Raw genomic sequence first — 14,585 nt, 5'->3', positions numbered from 1 at the left:
CTTTTCCCCACAGACCCTGACATTCTGAATGGCGTTTACATGTCAGAAGCCTTGAATCCTATTTTTGTGGACAACTTCGAAAGGGATCCCACGCTGACCTGGCAGTACTTCGGCAGCTCCACTGGATTCTTCAGGCTCTACCCAGGTAAAAGAGCAGAGATCAGCTTCAGTCTCTCAGCACAACGCAGTAGCCTTGCAGGACAGGGTCCGTGCCATTGAAGAGCCCAGTCTGGGAAGGCTGGGGGCAGCATGGCCCCATGAAGGGCAGGATGCAGTGAGCAAAATACTCAATGCACGGACTGTTGCTGGTTAGGCTGAAGAAATAGTGTCCACTGCAGGCATAAATCCCTTTTTCCCATGTGGACCAGCCCCCCAGGCGTGTTGCCCTTGCAAGCCCAGAGGAGTCTGTGTGCAGGGGTGTGCCTCTGGCAGGCTGCCCTCCAAAAAGCTCACAAAACACCATAGTAGGACCTGCAAATCTCACAGGCAGGGTGCGGAGGCTGCAGAAGAGCTCCCTGCCTCATGCTACCCTGCGGTTTTCAGTGGTTGCCACAGCATCTCTTCATCTCTGAGGCCACACATGGCAGATGCAGCTGGTCAGTCTGAATTGTTATCCACTCGCCAACCGCAGGCGGCACATAAGGTCATGGCACAAGAGGGAGGCTCCATGCTCGGAGGAGCCCATGAGATCTTCTGCAGTTGTAGCTTGGCCTGGTGGCCCCTTTGTCAGATGGCTGCATGCCCTTGTTTGTGACCTGTCACGTGTTGTGGAAGGGGAAAGCAGAGATGACTGTGAACAGAGCCTTTAGTAAGGAATCTGGGACACATCCCTGTCACTGCTGCTGCTTTTTTATGCTCTCAGCCACCCTTGGGGAGAAAAAGATGTTGAGAACTACATCAAAGTGGCAAAAAGTTCAAAGTAAGTGCAACTGCTCCCCAAATTTGAACAGACTATGCCTAGGGTACATTTTTTAATAGAAATAGAAATGTAATAGACAGTTCACGGAGAACTGTCAAAGACCACGCAGATCTGCTTGTATTTCTTCAGAATGGCTGCTGCTATTGCTGGCCAGACTTGTATGCCCTGGCAGGGTAGCTGTGTCTCAGCAGTGAACAGCAGAAGTGCTGGTGCCTGGGGAGCGGGGAGCAGATGCCTGCCTGTCTGTGTGAGCTGATTGCTTCTTTTGCTGCTCCCTTCAGGAATAAAGTGGTTACCAGATGAGAATGGAGTCATCTCCTTTGACTGCAGGAATCGTGGCTGGTAAGAGTTTTGGAGAAACTTGGCCAAAGCAGTCTTCCTCTCTTCCCCTTTTCCAAGGTGACACCTTGGTGAATTGCTGATCAGCAGTTACTGTCCCATGCTGCTCCTGCAAGAGATGAAGGGTACATAAACGAAGGCAATAGCAGGTTAGGAAGCCCTACCACCTGCCAGCCCCAGCTTTCCATATGGCATTTAACATGTGCCACACGGAAATTGCCACCAGTGTAACCTTCCTAAGTCCCATCCTCCTTATAATTCTGCAACTGGAGGGATGGAGCTGTTCAGCCTCCAGAAATGCAAGGCATTTAGTTAGACTATTCAGCACAGCTAAATGAGGCTTTAGCAATTGTCACTCTCAGCTGAATCTGGACATATGTCTGCAGCAGGCCCAGCACTTGCCAATGTGGGGAGTGAAATGCTGGGGCCAGCAGGAGAGCCAGGTTGGTAGGAAGGGACCCATCGAATGCCCAGCCCGACCCTGCTGGGTAGCTGTGCTTGTGGTGCATGTTATGCTGCAGCGAGCGTTATGTGACAGCAGCACAGCCAGTGTTCCTCCTCCCCATATGCTCACGCTGCTTCCTTGTATTCTTTCTTTTATAAAGGTACATCCAAGCAGCCACCTCTCCCAAGGACATTGTCATCATTGTGGACGTCAGTGGGAGCATGAAGGGCCTGCGGATGACCATTGCCAAACACACCATCACCACCATTTTAGATACTCTGGGAGAAAACGATTTTGTCAACATCATTGCAGTAAGTATGTCCCATTTCCAGCACTGAGTTGTCTTCCTTGTGCCTCATACCAACTCTTCAGTCCCCTTGGCAAACTACAGGCATTACAGTGGTGGTACCTACAACATTTAGCACCTGCGTTGGATGCGAGATTAAAACCAATTGCCCTGGGAAGTCAGCTTTGTGTGGTGAGTAGGGTGGCTGCTAAGTCATCTCACCCCCACTATGAAGAATGTCAACTACATCTTTTTGCTCACTTAGGAGTGTGACTGCAACAGATAACAAAGTGCTGTAGGGACACCTGAGCTAATAAATGCACCTAGCATAGCATAGCATAATACCGTGTTTGCGTCCGGTAGCCGTATAACACTCAGGATGATGTTTCAAGGCCAGAAAATCACCACCATATGCCTTTTTGTGCACCAACACCCTGCAAGGCTGCAATTTGGTTCAGAGTCAACCTGCACAGGTCTGCATGGAGTTTGGCCAGGTTGCCTCAGTGTTACTCTCCCATTTTAAGCCCTGGCCAGGATGCGGATGGGCTGGTTACCCACAGAGAACCAGCACCACTGACCACAGAAAGCAAAACTTTTCCATGATCCATTCCAAGACTGGGGACTTTGGTGCCAGGTGAAAGGCAAGTGGCTGCTCACCTCCTAATTTTCAAACCTACTTCAAGCACTATACCTTTCCCCAGGCTCCTTTTTCTATACGAGTTTGCTGGGGCACTGTCACTGAGATATGAAGTCTGCTTTTTGTTAATAGCTTCTTACTGAGTAAGATAGAAACTCCAGTGGTGACAGCTCTGTCTCTATAAAGCTGGATAGATGTAATAGTGAACAGTGTAGCAGAAGAGGGAAGGGATGTCATTTAAGGAGTTTGAAATATCATCTGTTCTTCAAAAACAATCCCAGAAAGAACATATAATGCATATTCCTTTACTGTACTTACACCAGGAACCTACCGGCTCAGACACATTATAGCCTGACCTAAACTCCTGTTGATCAGTTAAGTATCAGTGGCCTCTTAGTCATGCTCTTATGAATTATGCTCTTCCGAGCCTTGCAGGAAAAGGTTTACATGGGATTGTTTTACCTCACATATGTATCAGGCTAGAAGCACACACCTGACTAATTGTCACAGTTCGGTGGATGTGTGGTAACTTGATGTGTTATCATTCAGCCATCCTCCAGAGGCATCAGACACTGGGCTACAAAACCACTTTTCAAGGTTCAGCTGGTGACTGGGAACTCCCAAAGTCTCAGGAAGTCAAAAATGTGTGCAAATAGTACTAGAAGCAAAGCAGGGGCACAAGCTAATACAGTGTGAAATTCTCTACAGTGTGAGTGAAAAAAAGGAGCTTTGTATGTTTAGATATGCCCAGATAGAACTCAGCCAGACACCATAATTAATGTGTTATTTAAACAAATTTGAGATTTATCAAAATTAGAATTTGCCCTGATCACTACAACAATTCTTAAAGGGAAATATGTGTAAAATGGCTTAATGCTCCATACTGTTTTCTGAACATCCACCTAGCACAGGAACCCATTTTGTGAATTTTCTCCCATTACAACCCCTTTCTTTTCATTTTCTCTTTGCAGTATAATGATTATGTTCATTTTATTGAACCCTGTTTTAAGGGCATCCTGGTCCAAGCAGACAGAGATAACAGAGAGGTGAGTACCAGGCTCCTATCAATGTTATTCAGGTAGCTCTCTTAATGCAAGAACTACATCGGGTTAATATGCTGTGACAGGAAACTCCAGGGACAAGAAACAACAATCTCCCAGAAGCATGTGGCTTTGCGTTTCAGAAACAGGCACCAGTTCAGTGGTTTGCGCTGGCTCCATGGTTAACCTTTGCTTACACGAAGCCACTGTAACATGGGGTCAGCTGGCTAGCTGAACAGCAGCAACCAGCTTCCCCGTGTCAACACAGACTTGGCACCACAGCTGCCAGAGCAGGAGCGGACCTGGCCCAGACTGCTGTGGAAAGGCAGTGTGCAGGGGGCAAAGTTTCTCCATCTCTGCAACCCCACATCCTCAGCCCTCAGAAAAGAGAAAAATCAGCCCTTTCCTGATGAATACATCCTCAGCCCGGCCTGATCCTTTGCCAGGGTGGGCCACCAGGAGGCTTGCTCTGGGGAAGGATTTTGCTGTTCTGATCCAGGAGGGCTCAGCAGCCCCAAGGTGGTCAGCCTGCATCCAGCTGCTCCACTGCCCTCCCCTGACTTGTATTTTTAACCTTCCTACTGTTTGGCGGTTTTTTTCCTGCCTTTTTCTCTCTGTATTAATACCACAGAGGTAGCACATCCCGCCATGTCTTCAACAACTAGATTTCTCACCAGATTTCTTTCCCAGCTTAGCTCTGGGTCATGGAGTATGACTCTAGGGGGTGATGTCTCCTGCAGTGTTTCCCAAAGGATCCCCAAGCCTTTTGGACACTATTTTACACTATCTTAAGTAGTAGGCAAGCATTCAGAATTTTTTTTCCCAATTCTGTGGCTCTTGCATGCACAGGAATATTTTTTTTTGCTGAAGGCGTGGATAAGGGAAAGTCCGGTCTCTAAGAGTTTTGTCCCTTGCATGATGTTTCATGGACTGCCAATGGTTCCCAGCCCACAGGCTGAGAAATGCAGTCTGCCATGACAGGGCAGAGGCGCAACATGATGGCACTGCCAGTGGAGTGGCCGTTTGACTTTCCCACCTCCACCCATCATGGTGCTGCACTGCCCTGCCAGCAGTGGTGAAGGATCAGGAACCCAATGGCACAGACTTCTCCAGGTTACCCTTTCTTCCCCCGGTCAAAGGGAGCACCCTGCCTGCAACTCACTGCTGCCTTTTGCTCTCTCTTCTTGCCAGCACTTCAAGCAGCTGGTGGATGAACTGCAGGCAAAAGGAGTGGGGACAGTGAACAAGGCTTTGACAGAGTCCTTCAAAATCCTGAGGGAGGTAAGAGAGCTGGTGCTGATGCTTGCATCCAGCACAAGTGCCCCTGCCCACCCCTGCTTTCCCCTCTACATCTAATGACTTAGCACATCCCTGGCGGTGCTGCAGGGGGGAGGTGGTATGAGCTCGTCTCACAGGCCCCAGATTTGCAATGAGCAGTGTGCAGGGGTGACCTGGCTTTGGGGAGGTGTCGTCAGTTTGTGCACGATGCCCTGGCACTGCCAATCCCTGCCCAGCAGGGGCCAGGAGCCCACAAAGCTGTGGCCTCATGAGCGTTTCCTTAATGAGCCCCACAGCCGGGCACCACCCAGGCACCTTGGTTATAGGTGGTGGCAGTAAAATATAATGGATCAGCTGAGGGCAACAATTCTGGTCATAAGTAATGTTATTAGTGAGCCTTGGAAGTGGATGCTGATGAAGACATGAAAAATTATTCTCAGGCTTCAGATTTATTTTAATGTTACTTTGCTGAGTATCCGTGCTTGGGGAAGAAATCACAGGTTCAGGAGAATTAATCAGTCAGCCTGATCATGTCCTGTGGTAAGAAGCATAAGTAATTCATTGCCTTATGCGAACAGTTGGGACTTCAATAAACAGGTAAGCATCAACTTAACTCTGTTTCTTAAGAAATGTTAACAAAAAAAGGACCAAGAACCAGCTGAACACTCCCACCCCCTCATGGCATTGTTTATAGTGGGTTGGCCTAAAGATGCCAGTGCCTTTGGCGATGATAAAAACATGTACACAGTATGATGCTAGTGGCCATAATGATGGCTTTGATGTTAAAGGTAGTATGCTAGAGGTATTGACACTCTGGGAAGGATTCTCCACTCTTACTTATTTTGCAAACTGAAAGTTTAAGTTTGCTGGCTATGGTATAATACTGTTCCTAATTAAAGCTAGTGCAAGCATGATCAGAGTTGAACCCAGGGATGGTGGTAACTGAGCTGACTCATCAGTTGTAATAGAAGCGTAACAGTTTTAATGGCAACCTGACGAGCGTGTGGTATAGCCTTGGCATTGCAGTAATACATTGGCAACACTCCTAGTAGTAGTGGTTCAACATCTTTGGAGGAAGATAGTTACTGAGACAACCAGGGAAGCAGTAATGATATAAACCTAGAACAATTACATGGGCTAGATGCCTGCTAGATTTGTCTGCATATATCCTTGCACTTTATTGTAAGATAAACTTTATCTTTAAAACCAAAGATCCAGAACCTATATAGGCCTGCGTTGTATGAATCAGAATATTTGAACAATTTTTCCACTGGGGAAAAATGATTTCTTAATATCTGATGTAGCACTAGGTATGTACCAAGACAAGAGATTAAAGAAGCCCAATGCAGTACAACTGCAGACTCTCAATCGGCACAGGTTTGAAGGTCTCAGTGGAGAATAATGGAGCATAACCCTAAAGCAAGCCTGCTTGCCCCAGCTGAGATAACAGCTGATCATGCCAGGCACTGACACCAAAACTGGTCTGGTTCCACTAATGAGCAGACCTCACTTCTCCTTTCTGGCAGGCATGGTTCACTAGACTAGGCAATCCGCAAGCCTCCAGGAGGCAGGACCTTCATAAAACCCTGCATACTCTGAGCCAGGCACGCCCACTGGAAATAGAAGGTATATGGTGGAACAGCTGAGACAGAAAAAACTGTCCTTCACTGACATAGCTGGATGAAAAATACCTCCAGAGAGAGAATGATGTCCATGCAGACCAGTGGACTAGCGTAACTCCACTGCAGTAATACAGAAGAAACTGTTTGGCAGATAGAGAAAATATTTTTCCTCTCTATTTGGCATCAAAAATGAAGTCAACAGTTAAGCAGTCATCACTTATCTTGATCCTTGCTGATTCTCCCTTGGCTAATGAGCTCAAAACAGCTCTGACATTGCTCTTAGACAGTACAGCACCTAGTGGTGATAAAACCTGATGTTAGTCACTCCCAAGGTAAGGTGCTGCTTCCCTCATGCCTCTCACTATCACCTCAGGTCTGGGTAGAGGGCAACTGACTCAGGCATTTGAGCATATTTCCTTTGAGCATCTGCAGGTGAGGAAAGGTGGCTGTTGTCTCAGTGACTGCTGGTGTCACAATTCTTTGCATCTTGGAAAATGTTGTCCATGGAACAGGAGTTCAGAAACAGTAACTTTGTTGTCAAAGAAAGATGTGAAGCAGGGCTTTGTATCTCTTCCACCCAGCTTTCCTTTCCCAGTAATGCTGGTCGCAGCTTTCTCGCAGCATGCCATTCACTGCAGCGTGGACCATGATTGCCTCTTTAGCAAAATGGGACCTCAGTCCAAGGTCACTGAAGCCATCAGCAGGGAGCCCTGTTTGCAGCCAGCTGTGAGATGGCTGTGCATATGGCAGGAGGCCTGCAGGACCTCCTGCAACTCACTTTCCAGCATCATCCCAGGATTTCTGTCTGCCTGGTGACATTCAGAAGACACAGAGGTTGTATCTCAGTGCACATGCAGCAGTGCCAGAGGGTGCACATACATAGGCATGCAAGTGTAGAAACACTCCTGCTGTCCTGCAGCAGCCTTCCCCACACTGTAGCTTCCCTGGCAAGGGCTCATCTGAAGAGTGCCTTGATATCACCAGCTGGATGATCACAGGCTCTGCAAGTGCCATAGCTTAAGGCAAAAGGGTGCCACCTGCCAAGTGCTTGTATGCTTTAAAGACTCTCTGACATCTTTTCTTAGAGATTCTTACATTTATATGAATAACAGGGGAGGAAAAGGGTTTGCATTAGCGTACCCTGAAACAGAATCTTGCTGCTGCAGTCATGCAGGTGGCAGAAGGGGGAACTTAGGTGGAATTGCCCACCCCCTTCCCATTAGACAAAATTCACATTCACAGCTTGTAATCATGGCTGTTCCTCACAGACTGTCCTGTTATTGTTCACAGGAGCATACGCAAGAAAATGAAAATTGCTACATCACACTGATGAAAAGGCTTTGCTGATTACAATAGACAGCCAGTAATAATATCTGTAATGAAAGCGATTGCAAAATTTCCCTGGTAATTTTCCTCAGTCCAATTGCTCATAGAATTAATAGCCCAGCAGAGACCTACTCAATGAGGTATGAGTAGCAGAGAGGGGCTGAAGAAGAGCATGGTCTCTCACGTCTTTGTTTTCCTGCATTATGTTCTGGGATAGACAGGACATATTTTAATCCATGATGCAATTTGCAGAACAGCTTCAGGAGAACAGTTAGCCAGAGCCTCCCCTACCCCTCTCTGCCATGCTCAATAAACTACTTAAACTTTCTATTTCAATTTAGCTACACACCAAGTGGTTTCAATAAAATATGTGCCCCAGGGAAACCATGGTCTTCCGCATACATTTATAAAGTGCTTCAAAATTCTCAGGCGTCAAGTGCTATCTTTTGAGCTCTTTTCTTGTTTATCAGTTTTAGTCTATCTCACTGCTGTCTTCTTTGTTTCAACAAGCTCGGTATGTTTTGTCCTCTCACCCTTTTCCTGTAGGATTTATACCCCTTTGTTCTGGCTGCTGCTCTGCTCGCGGCTGTTTCCAAGCTGCCTGCCTTCCCTGAAACACCATCCTCCTCCCATCAGTCTGGAAGTGCTGCAGCTGAGAGCTATCAAATGCCAAGCAGAGCAGAATAATTACCTTCCTTGTTTTACACACCATAGTCCTCTTAACACAACATAAGCCAACAGCTACGTTTCTTCAGACACTGTCACATTGTTAATTCCTATTCAGCTGACCTGCCTCTGTGGTATTCCTCTCCAGTCAGTATTCAGCCTCCTGTTCAGTATTTGAGCCTCTGACTATCTGTTCCTACATACTTCAATTGTAAAGATTTTTCCTGTATATTTTTATAGACATGCCAAATACACGTGTGTTCATATATACCTATGCAAACACCCCCCCCTAATCTTAAGAGAGTCATACATATATTCATGTATTTGTTATACATGAATCTTTAAAGATGAGATAGTACAAAATCTGTGACTCTTATGGGTCCTCCTTTCTCAGCATCTGCTCAAAGCAGGTATTTTGAAAGCTGATGTTTCTGTGTTCTCTGTGGAGGAAAAGAAATTCCATGCTCTGCTCTCTGAGGCCACCTTGGAACAATGTCTCCTCTTAACACCAAGCTGGTTTAATGGTGCCTCGACTTGCTGCTGCTCAGAAATCATACAAATGTTGAGGTTAATTATGGATAGGCCACTCCAAAATAGTTATAGGTGAAAAAGAAATGGTGAAACATGTAACAAACTGGATTTCAGTGAGATGTAAAATTCTGTGTAAATTGAGCAAACGGGTGTGATAAAAATAATGCTGATGTGAGCAATCAAAGGAGTTTGTGGTCTCTTATGCCCCACCTGTGTAGGGAAGCATTTAATTTGCACATTCGTAAGAGGACTGTGTTACTAATTTTTCTAGCAATGTGCTAGAAGTTTAAGGACAACTTATTCATCTATTTTCCTCCCTTCTTGTAACATGTTTTCTGTTGATTCCCTCTTCATCCTTTGGGATCTCAATACAGTCCCAGTCAGGTCTCAGCCCATGAGGCAAGTAGTTCAGCAACACCTTCTGCAATTCTTTCCCTTCCTGCTGAGCACAGATTATTCAAATGCTTTCAATTAACTTTGTCTTTAACACTACCACTTTGTGACCCTGCCTGTAATTCATGAATTCTTTTCTTTGTTTCTTATCACTTCAGAGTGTACCCAGCCATTACAATATTGTCCTTTTGATGATGAGGTATGGAGACTATAAAAGCATCTCTGTCTGACCGTTTTCCTCTGTTTTTTATCATCTGGCAACATACTCTTTTTAGTTCCTTTCTTGCTTCTTCTCTGAACCTTTATAAATATTTTCTTGATTTCACTCACATTTTTATGGATCTGGATTCTGCAGCATATTGTTCAGGATATGCAAGGCCCAGGATTTTCTGTTTACCAGTTTATGCCTTCTGCTTAATGCCATCTCTCATTTCTTTTTCACTGGCTTTCTGTTTCCTTCTCTACCACTAATTTTCTACCCCTGACACACTTTCAACTAAGTATGAATTTTCAGTAATTCTGGAGGCAGGTCTGCATAAGAATGGGGCAGGAAGAGACAGAGAGGAGCCGCTCAGTCATCTGGCCAGATGTGTTATAAATGGCAAGCGTGTCTGCGCATCACAGGGCTACGCTGATGGTTCCTATTGCTTCAAGTAGTATGTCTGCCAGGCTATAACTGCAAAGTAAATGGCAGTGAGCAAACAAGGAAGTACAAGAGACTGTGACCCTGAATTAATTAGATCATGCCTGTTACTCCTGGCAACGTGACCAAAGTTATACAAAATATGTAGCTCTGTGCCTCATTCACTGACTGCAGCTCTAGCTTGCATCTCTACAGACATCTGTTCTGTGGACATCTTGTTCCTCATCTCCCTTTCTTTCATGCTCCCAAGACTTCAGAATAGGGAATTATGCTCAGAGCTTGCTGTGAATGCTGTCAGATCATTTGCTACAGCTGCAGCCAGCCACAAAAGGACCTAAAAATCAGGGATTACTTCTTGTTCATTTGTTTTCTAAATCTGTCTTTTTAATCTCTATTTCTATGACATTGATGATCGCATTTTCCCTGTTGAAAATATCATCTACTTTTGTAATTAGGAGATTGCTGGTTCTGGCACAGCATCTAATTTCTCCGTATCTCAGTATTATGAGGTCTGAAGTAAGCTACATGAAGAGATGTCTTAACAGTTTGATGAAATGGTGGGTGATCTTAATTAAGTGTTAATTTAATAATAGTCAAAACACGTAGATTGCAACAGGCTGGAATAAGTTGCTTTTGTAACTAGCAGGTTCACATATCTGTGATCCGAACCTCACTCTGACAGACCCCCCCACCCTATCATAATCCTTTGTCTCCCTCATGGACACTCACACTAGCCATTCTCTCTGTTAATCTGCATGCAGTTGATCTCTGTCCTAGGAGTAGCTTACTTGAGACTCCTTGGTTTTTTTCCAACCTGATGGTTTGTAGCAGAATCCCATGTTGCTGTCAACTGCTTTTCCCTTTTTGTCTGCACCTAAGAGCATCCCGTGCTTGTTCCTGTTGTGCACCCTCAGCCTTTGCCCTGAATCTCCTTGCTGAACAGGGGGCACATGTGCTCTGACCCCTCCTGGAGCTCCAGTTACCCTGTAGCTGGCACTGGTGTTCTTTTTTTGTTCCATGGTACAAGGTGTAGGAGCTTTTTGGACCACTGGAAATGTCAGACCTTGGGGACTCTGTAAAGAAAGACATGGGAGATCCCCACTGCTGGGGTGCCATGACCACAGCAGGGGAAGTACAGTCTGTCTCCCCCTGAATGTGCTGCTCTGTTGCTATGAATGAGGATGAGCACACCCAACCACCTCATCCTGATTCAAGAATTCACACGGATGTTTTGCCTGAGAACAGCTAGTTAGAAATGATGCTGTTACACCACCCTTCTCTCATGATCATCTGTGCTGATTCTGGTCAGTGATACAAGTAATGGGATTATCATGAAACTGGGAGAGATGGGTTCTTTCATACGTGTGGTCATTCAGAAGCTGTTGAGTCCATGGTTACTGCAATACAGTAGCAGGTACTTCAGTGGTACTAAAAGTAACATTGAAGGAGGCAGGACTGATAATGTGAATGGTGGCGGAAGGAGACATTATGGTGATACTAGCACTGAACCTGGTAATTTCGTTGCAAGGGACACTTACAGAGGTAATTGTAGGAGTGGTGAAATGACTGGGAAAGTCTGGACTTGGAGTTGACTTCCAGGTATAGATGGTCATGATGTTAATTTGCAGTGGAACCACAGTACCAGCCGTGTTGGTAAAGACATTTGCCTTCTGCCCTAACATAGCATTACCAAATCAGAAGGGACTTGTGAATTGAAGCCTAAAACATCTAAAAAGTCCCAGTTCACACCCCGTGCTCTTGTTCTCCCATCCAGTGCTTGCTTTTATTTTATGCAGTCTTGCCACTTGGATACCTTTTCCCACATTTATAAGATATAACTAGCCTCTCCAGTTTAAAATTGCTTCTGTGTTTGATATAACCTTAGTCACCCTTCAGTTAGTCTCCCATATGCTTTCCATCTCATGCCATCGGCTCTCATTAAACTCTTGTGCAGAGTTGACATATCTTCCTCTTCCCACATTTTTTCACTCTGCATCAGTTTCTGTATCCTCCTTTGTTGATTAGACTTTTCCTTGCTCAGGGCACAGAAGCAGTAAGATGCTGTGCAGGGAGAAGGTGCATGCTGACACTGAGCTAGGAGCTGCGGCAAAGCAGCTGCTTATTTTTGTGCCTTGATGTCCTCTGTTACCTTCTCTGGTGACTGCTAATTCAACACCTGCGTTGGTGCTGCATAAAGCACTTGGTCCTCTAGAGCTGGTTTACCTGAGGGCATGAGAGGCACACGGCTCTGCATGCCGGAGCACTAGATAAGTAGCATTCAAACACTGGTCTTACTGGCTGAACAGGCAGGGTCTAGCTTGCATGTTAGAACATACCTGTTCAACACCTTTCCATGTGTCCTTGGGAGCACATCAACACTTGTACTAGAGTCCCAGCATAATTCCACTCTACCTTAAATATCACTTGTGCACAGATAATAATGACAGTCATCTGTCGTCACAATGTATGGCCTTTCTATCTGACAGATTCATAACTTATTTCAGCTCTGATGGCCGTAGCCTTCTTTTTTCATGTGCTCCTGCCTTTCCCTGCTATTTTTTGGCAGATTGATGGATTTACCCTGAAATAATGACTCTGATTTCCCCCTCCTCTCGCATTTTCTGCCATAAAAAGTGACAGCTATTGCTGTCAAATCAGAATTGCAGTGTTTATGGTCAATCTATAGTCATTTTGCATAAACAAATGCGACTGTGCAAAAGGTGAGGCAGCAGGGAATCACACCCTTCCTCCACGGCACTGATTTTCTCCTTACTATTTTACTTCTGTAAAGCCTGCTGTGTCTACATGTGTTAAGCAGGGCTGTATAAATAAAAAAATTATACGCAGCATACAAACACAGTCCTTATGCAAGCGGAACTCTTTCTGAGCACAGTGTGAGGTTTGCAAGAGGGACTCGGGATCTGGCCCAACATGAATAAATACGCTACAACTACACACAAAGAGCCTACGCTGAGATAACTAATGCTCTTTCTCTCTGATTGTAGTTCAGAGACGCTGGTCAAGGAGGCTTGTGTAACCAAGCTATCATGCTGATCACAGACGGAGCAGTGGAGGATTACGAAGCTGTGTTTGAAAAATACAACTGGCCAGATCGGAAGGTTTGTCTGGGAAATGATAAATAGAAAGGGAGAGGAAAGGTGCTATTCTGCTATGGTGGGAATAGAAGAGCGTGAGCAGGGCCGTCTAGCAGAGTTGAGCATTCGCATCCTTCGATACCCATGCGAATCCGGCTGTAAACACAAAAAAAAGTAGCCAGGCAGGAGCCTGCTGCAGTGATTTTAGAGGTAGTAGGATCACAGACAGATATCTGCAGGTCAGTTAGGTGTTTTTTTCCCCATACACTTGGTTTTCTAAAGGTGTGGGCAATCAAAACAGTCTCCTGATAAGATGATGAAGACTGACCCAAGTATTTTAAAAAAGAAAAGGAAAAAAAAAAAACCCACACCAAAACTTTTGCAAAGAATTTTAATCCCATCCAGGACTGTATATCATTGGTCCTGTTTGGAAAAGTTTTGGCTATTACTAGTTCTTATGGCAGGCAGGGGAATGGCCCAGACAACCCTTCTAGGTGCCTTCCAGCCCTATTTACGTCAAGGTCTGTGATTACAGGCTTGTACTGGCAGAGCAGACTGTGAAAGGGGAATAAACCACAGTTCATCCTAAACCCTCCTGATTTATTTGTTTTCCTCATCGCAGCTAGCAGCAATGCACAAAGGGAGAGAAGGAGCCTACTGAGAGACCAGATCATGGGGCTGTTAAAGCAGTTTATTTCAGGACTGGCTCTTTTGTTGTTGGTCAAACACAAGAGAAATGGTGAAGCTTTCTCTAAATGATTCATGCGGCCAGCTGTTCCCCTGGGTAAAGGATTCTTGTGAGCTATAAACCTCTCCGCATGTGGTTGCTGAGTGCCTGGCAGAGCTGCTATCATAAAATCAAACAGAATTTGCACTTCTGCCTTGTTATTCAGATGATCCTGTGTGCTACTTGGCTTTCTGGGCTTATTGTAATTGGAAATTAAGTTCCAGCCCACAAAATGCAAAACAAATGGAGCAAGAGGCTCCTGTCTCCATGTGAAGGCAGAGCTATTGCTGTGCCCCACAGACAGGCATTCACATCAGTGTATAACAGGATGCCAAAGCTCAGCCATTTGGATTTGGTAGCACGTTACCGTTACAGCCTAATTCTTCTATCTTTGCACTCTTGTTCCCAGGTCCGGGTTTTCACTTACCTCATTGGACGGGAAGTCACTTTTGCCCCCAACGTGAAATGGATTGCCTGTAACAACAAAGGTGCTGTATGGAAATGGGTCCCCAACCCCCATCACACATGGATTGCCACCATGGGGCCCTGGACCCCTCTAAGGCTTACCCACTGCAACTGGGGCCCATTAGCCCTTAGTTGGAAGGCAACCTAAGGAAAAAGCAGATCCTGCTAGTCCA

At 45.5% G+C, this 14,585-nt stretch overlaps 1 protein-coding gene across 2 annotated transcripts in view; it reads left to right on the top strand.

Moving 5' to 3' along the window:
- Positions 1–14,585, top strand: part of CACNA2D4 (calcium voltage-gated channel auxiliary subunit alpha2delta 4) — a 131,302-nt gene that overhangs the window by 19,236 nt on the left and 97,481 nt on the right. For both annotated transcript variants that reach the window (XM_056338976.1, XM_056338975.1), the window contains exons 6-12: positions 14–145; positions 1,201–1,261; positions 1,864–2,014; positions 3,598–3,672; positions 4,858–4,947; positions 13,131–13,244; positions 14,357–14,435. In XM_056338976.1, the coding sequence (XP_056194951.1) occupies positions 14–145; positions 1,201–1,261; positions 1,864–2,014; positions 3,598–3,672; positions 4,858–4,947; positions 13,131–13,244; positions 14,357–14,435 (702 nt within the window). The remainder of the gene's footprint in view (positions 1–13; positions 146–1,200; positions 1,262–1,863; positions 2,015–3,597; positions 3,673–4,857; positions 4,948–13,130; positions 13,245–14,356; positions 14,436–14,585) is intronic.

This window comes from Falco biarmicus, chromosome 5 (assembly GCF_023638135.1).
Source record: "Falco biarmicus isolate bFalBia1 chromosome 5, bFalBia1.pri, whole genome shotgun sequence".
In the NCBI taxonomy this organism is placed as follows: Eukaryota; Metazoa; Chordata; class Aves; order Falconiformes; family Falconidae; genus Falco; species Falco biarmicus.
Note: the sequence above shows the minus strand (reverse complement) of the source record. Positions and strands in the feature narration are given on the sequence as shown.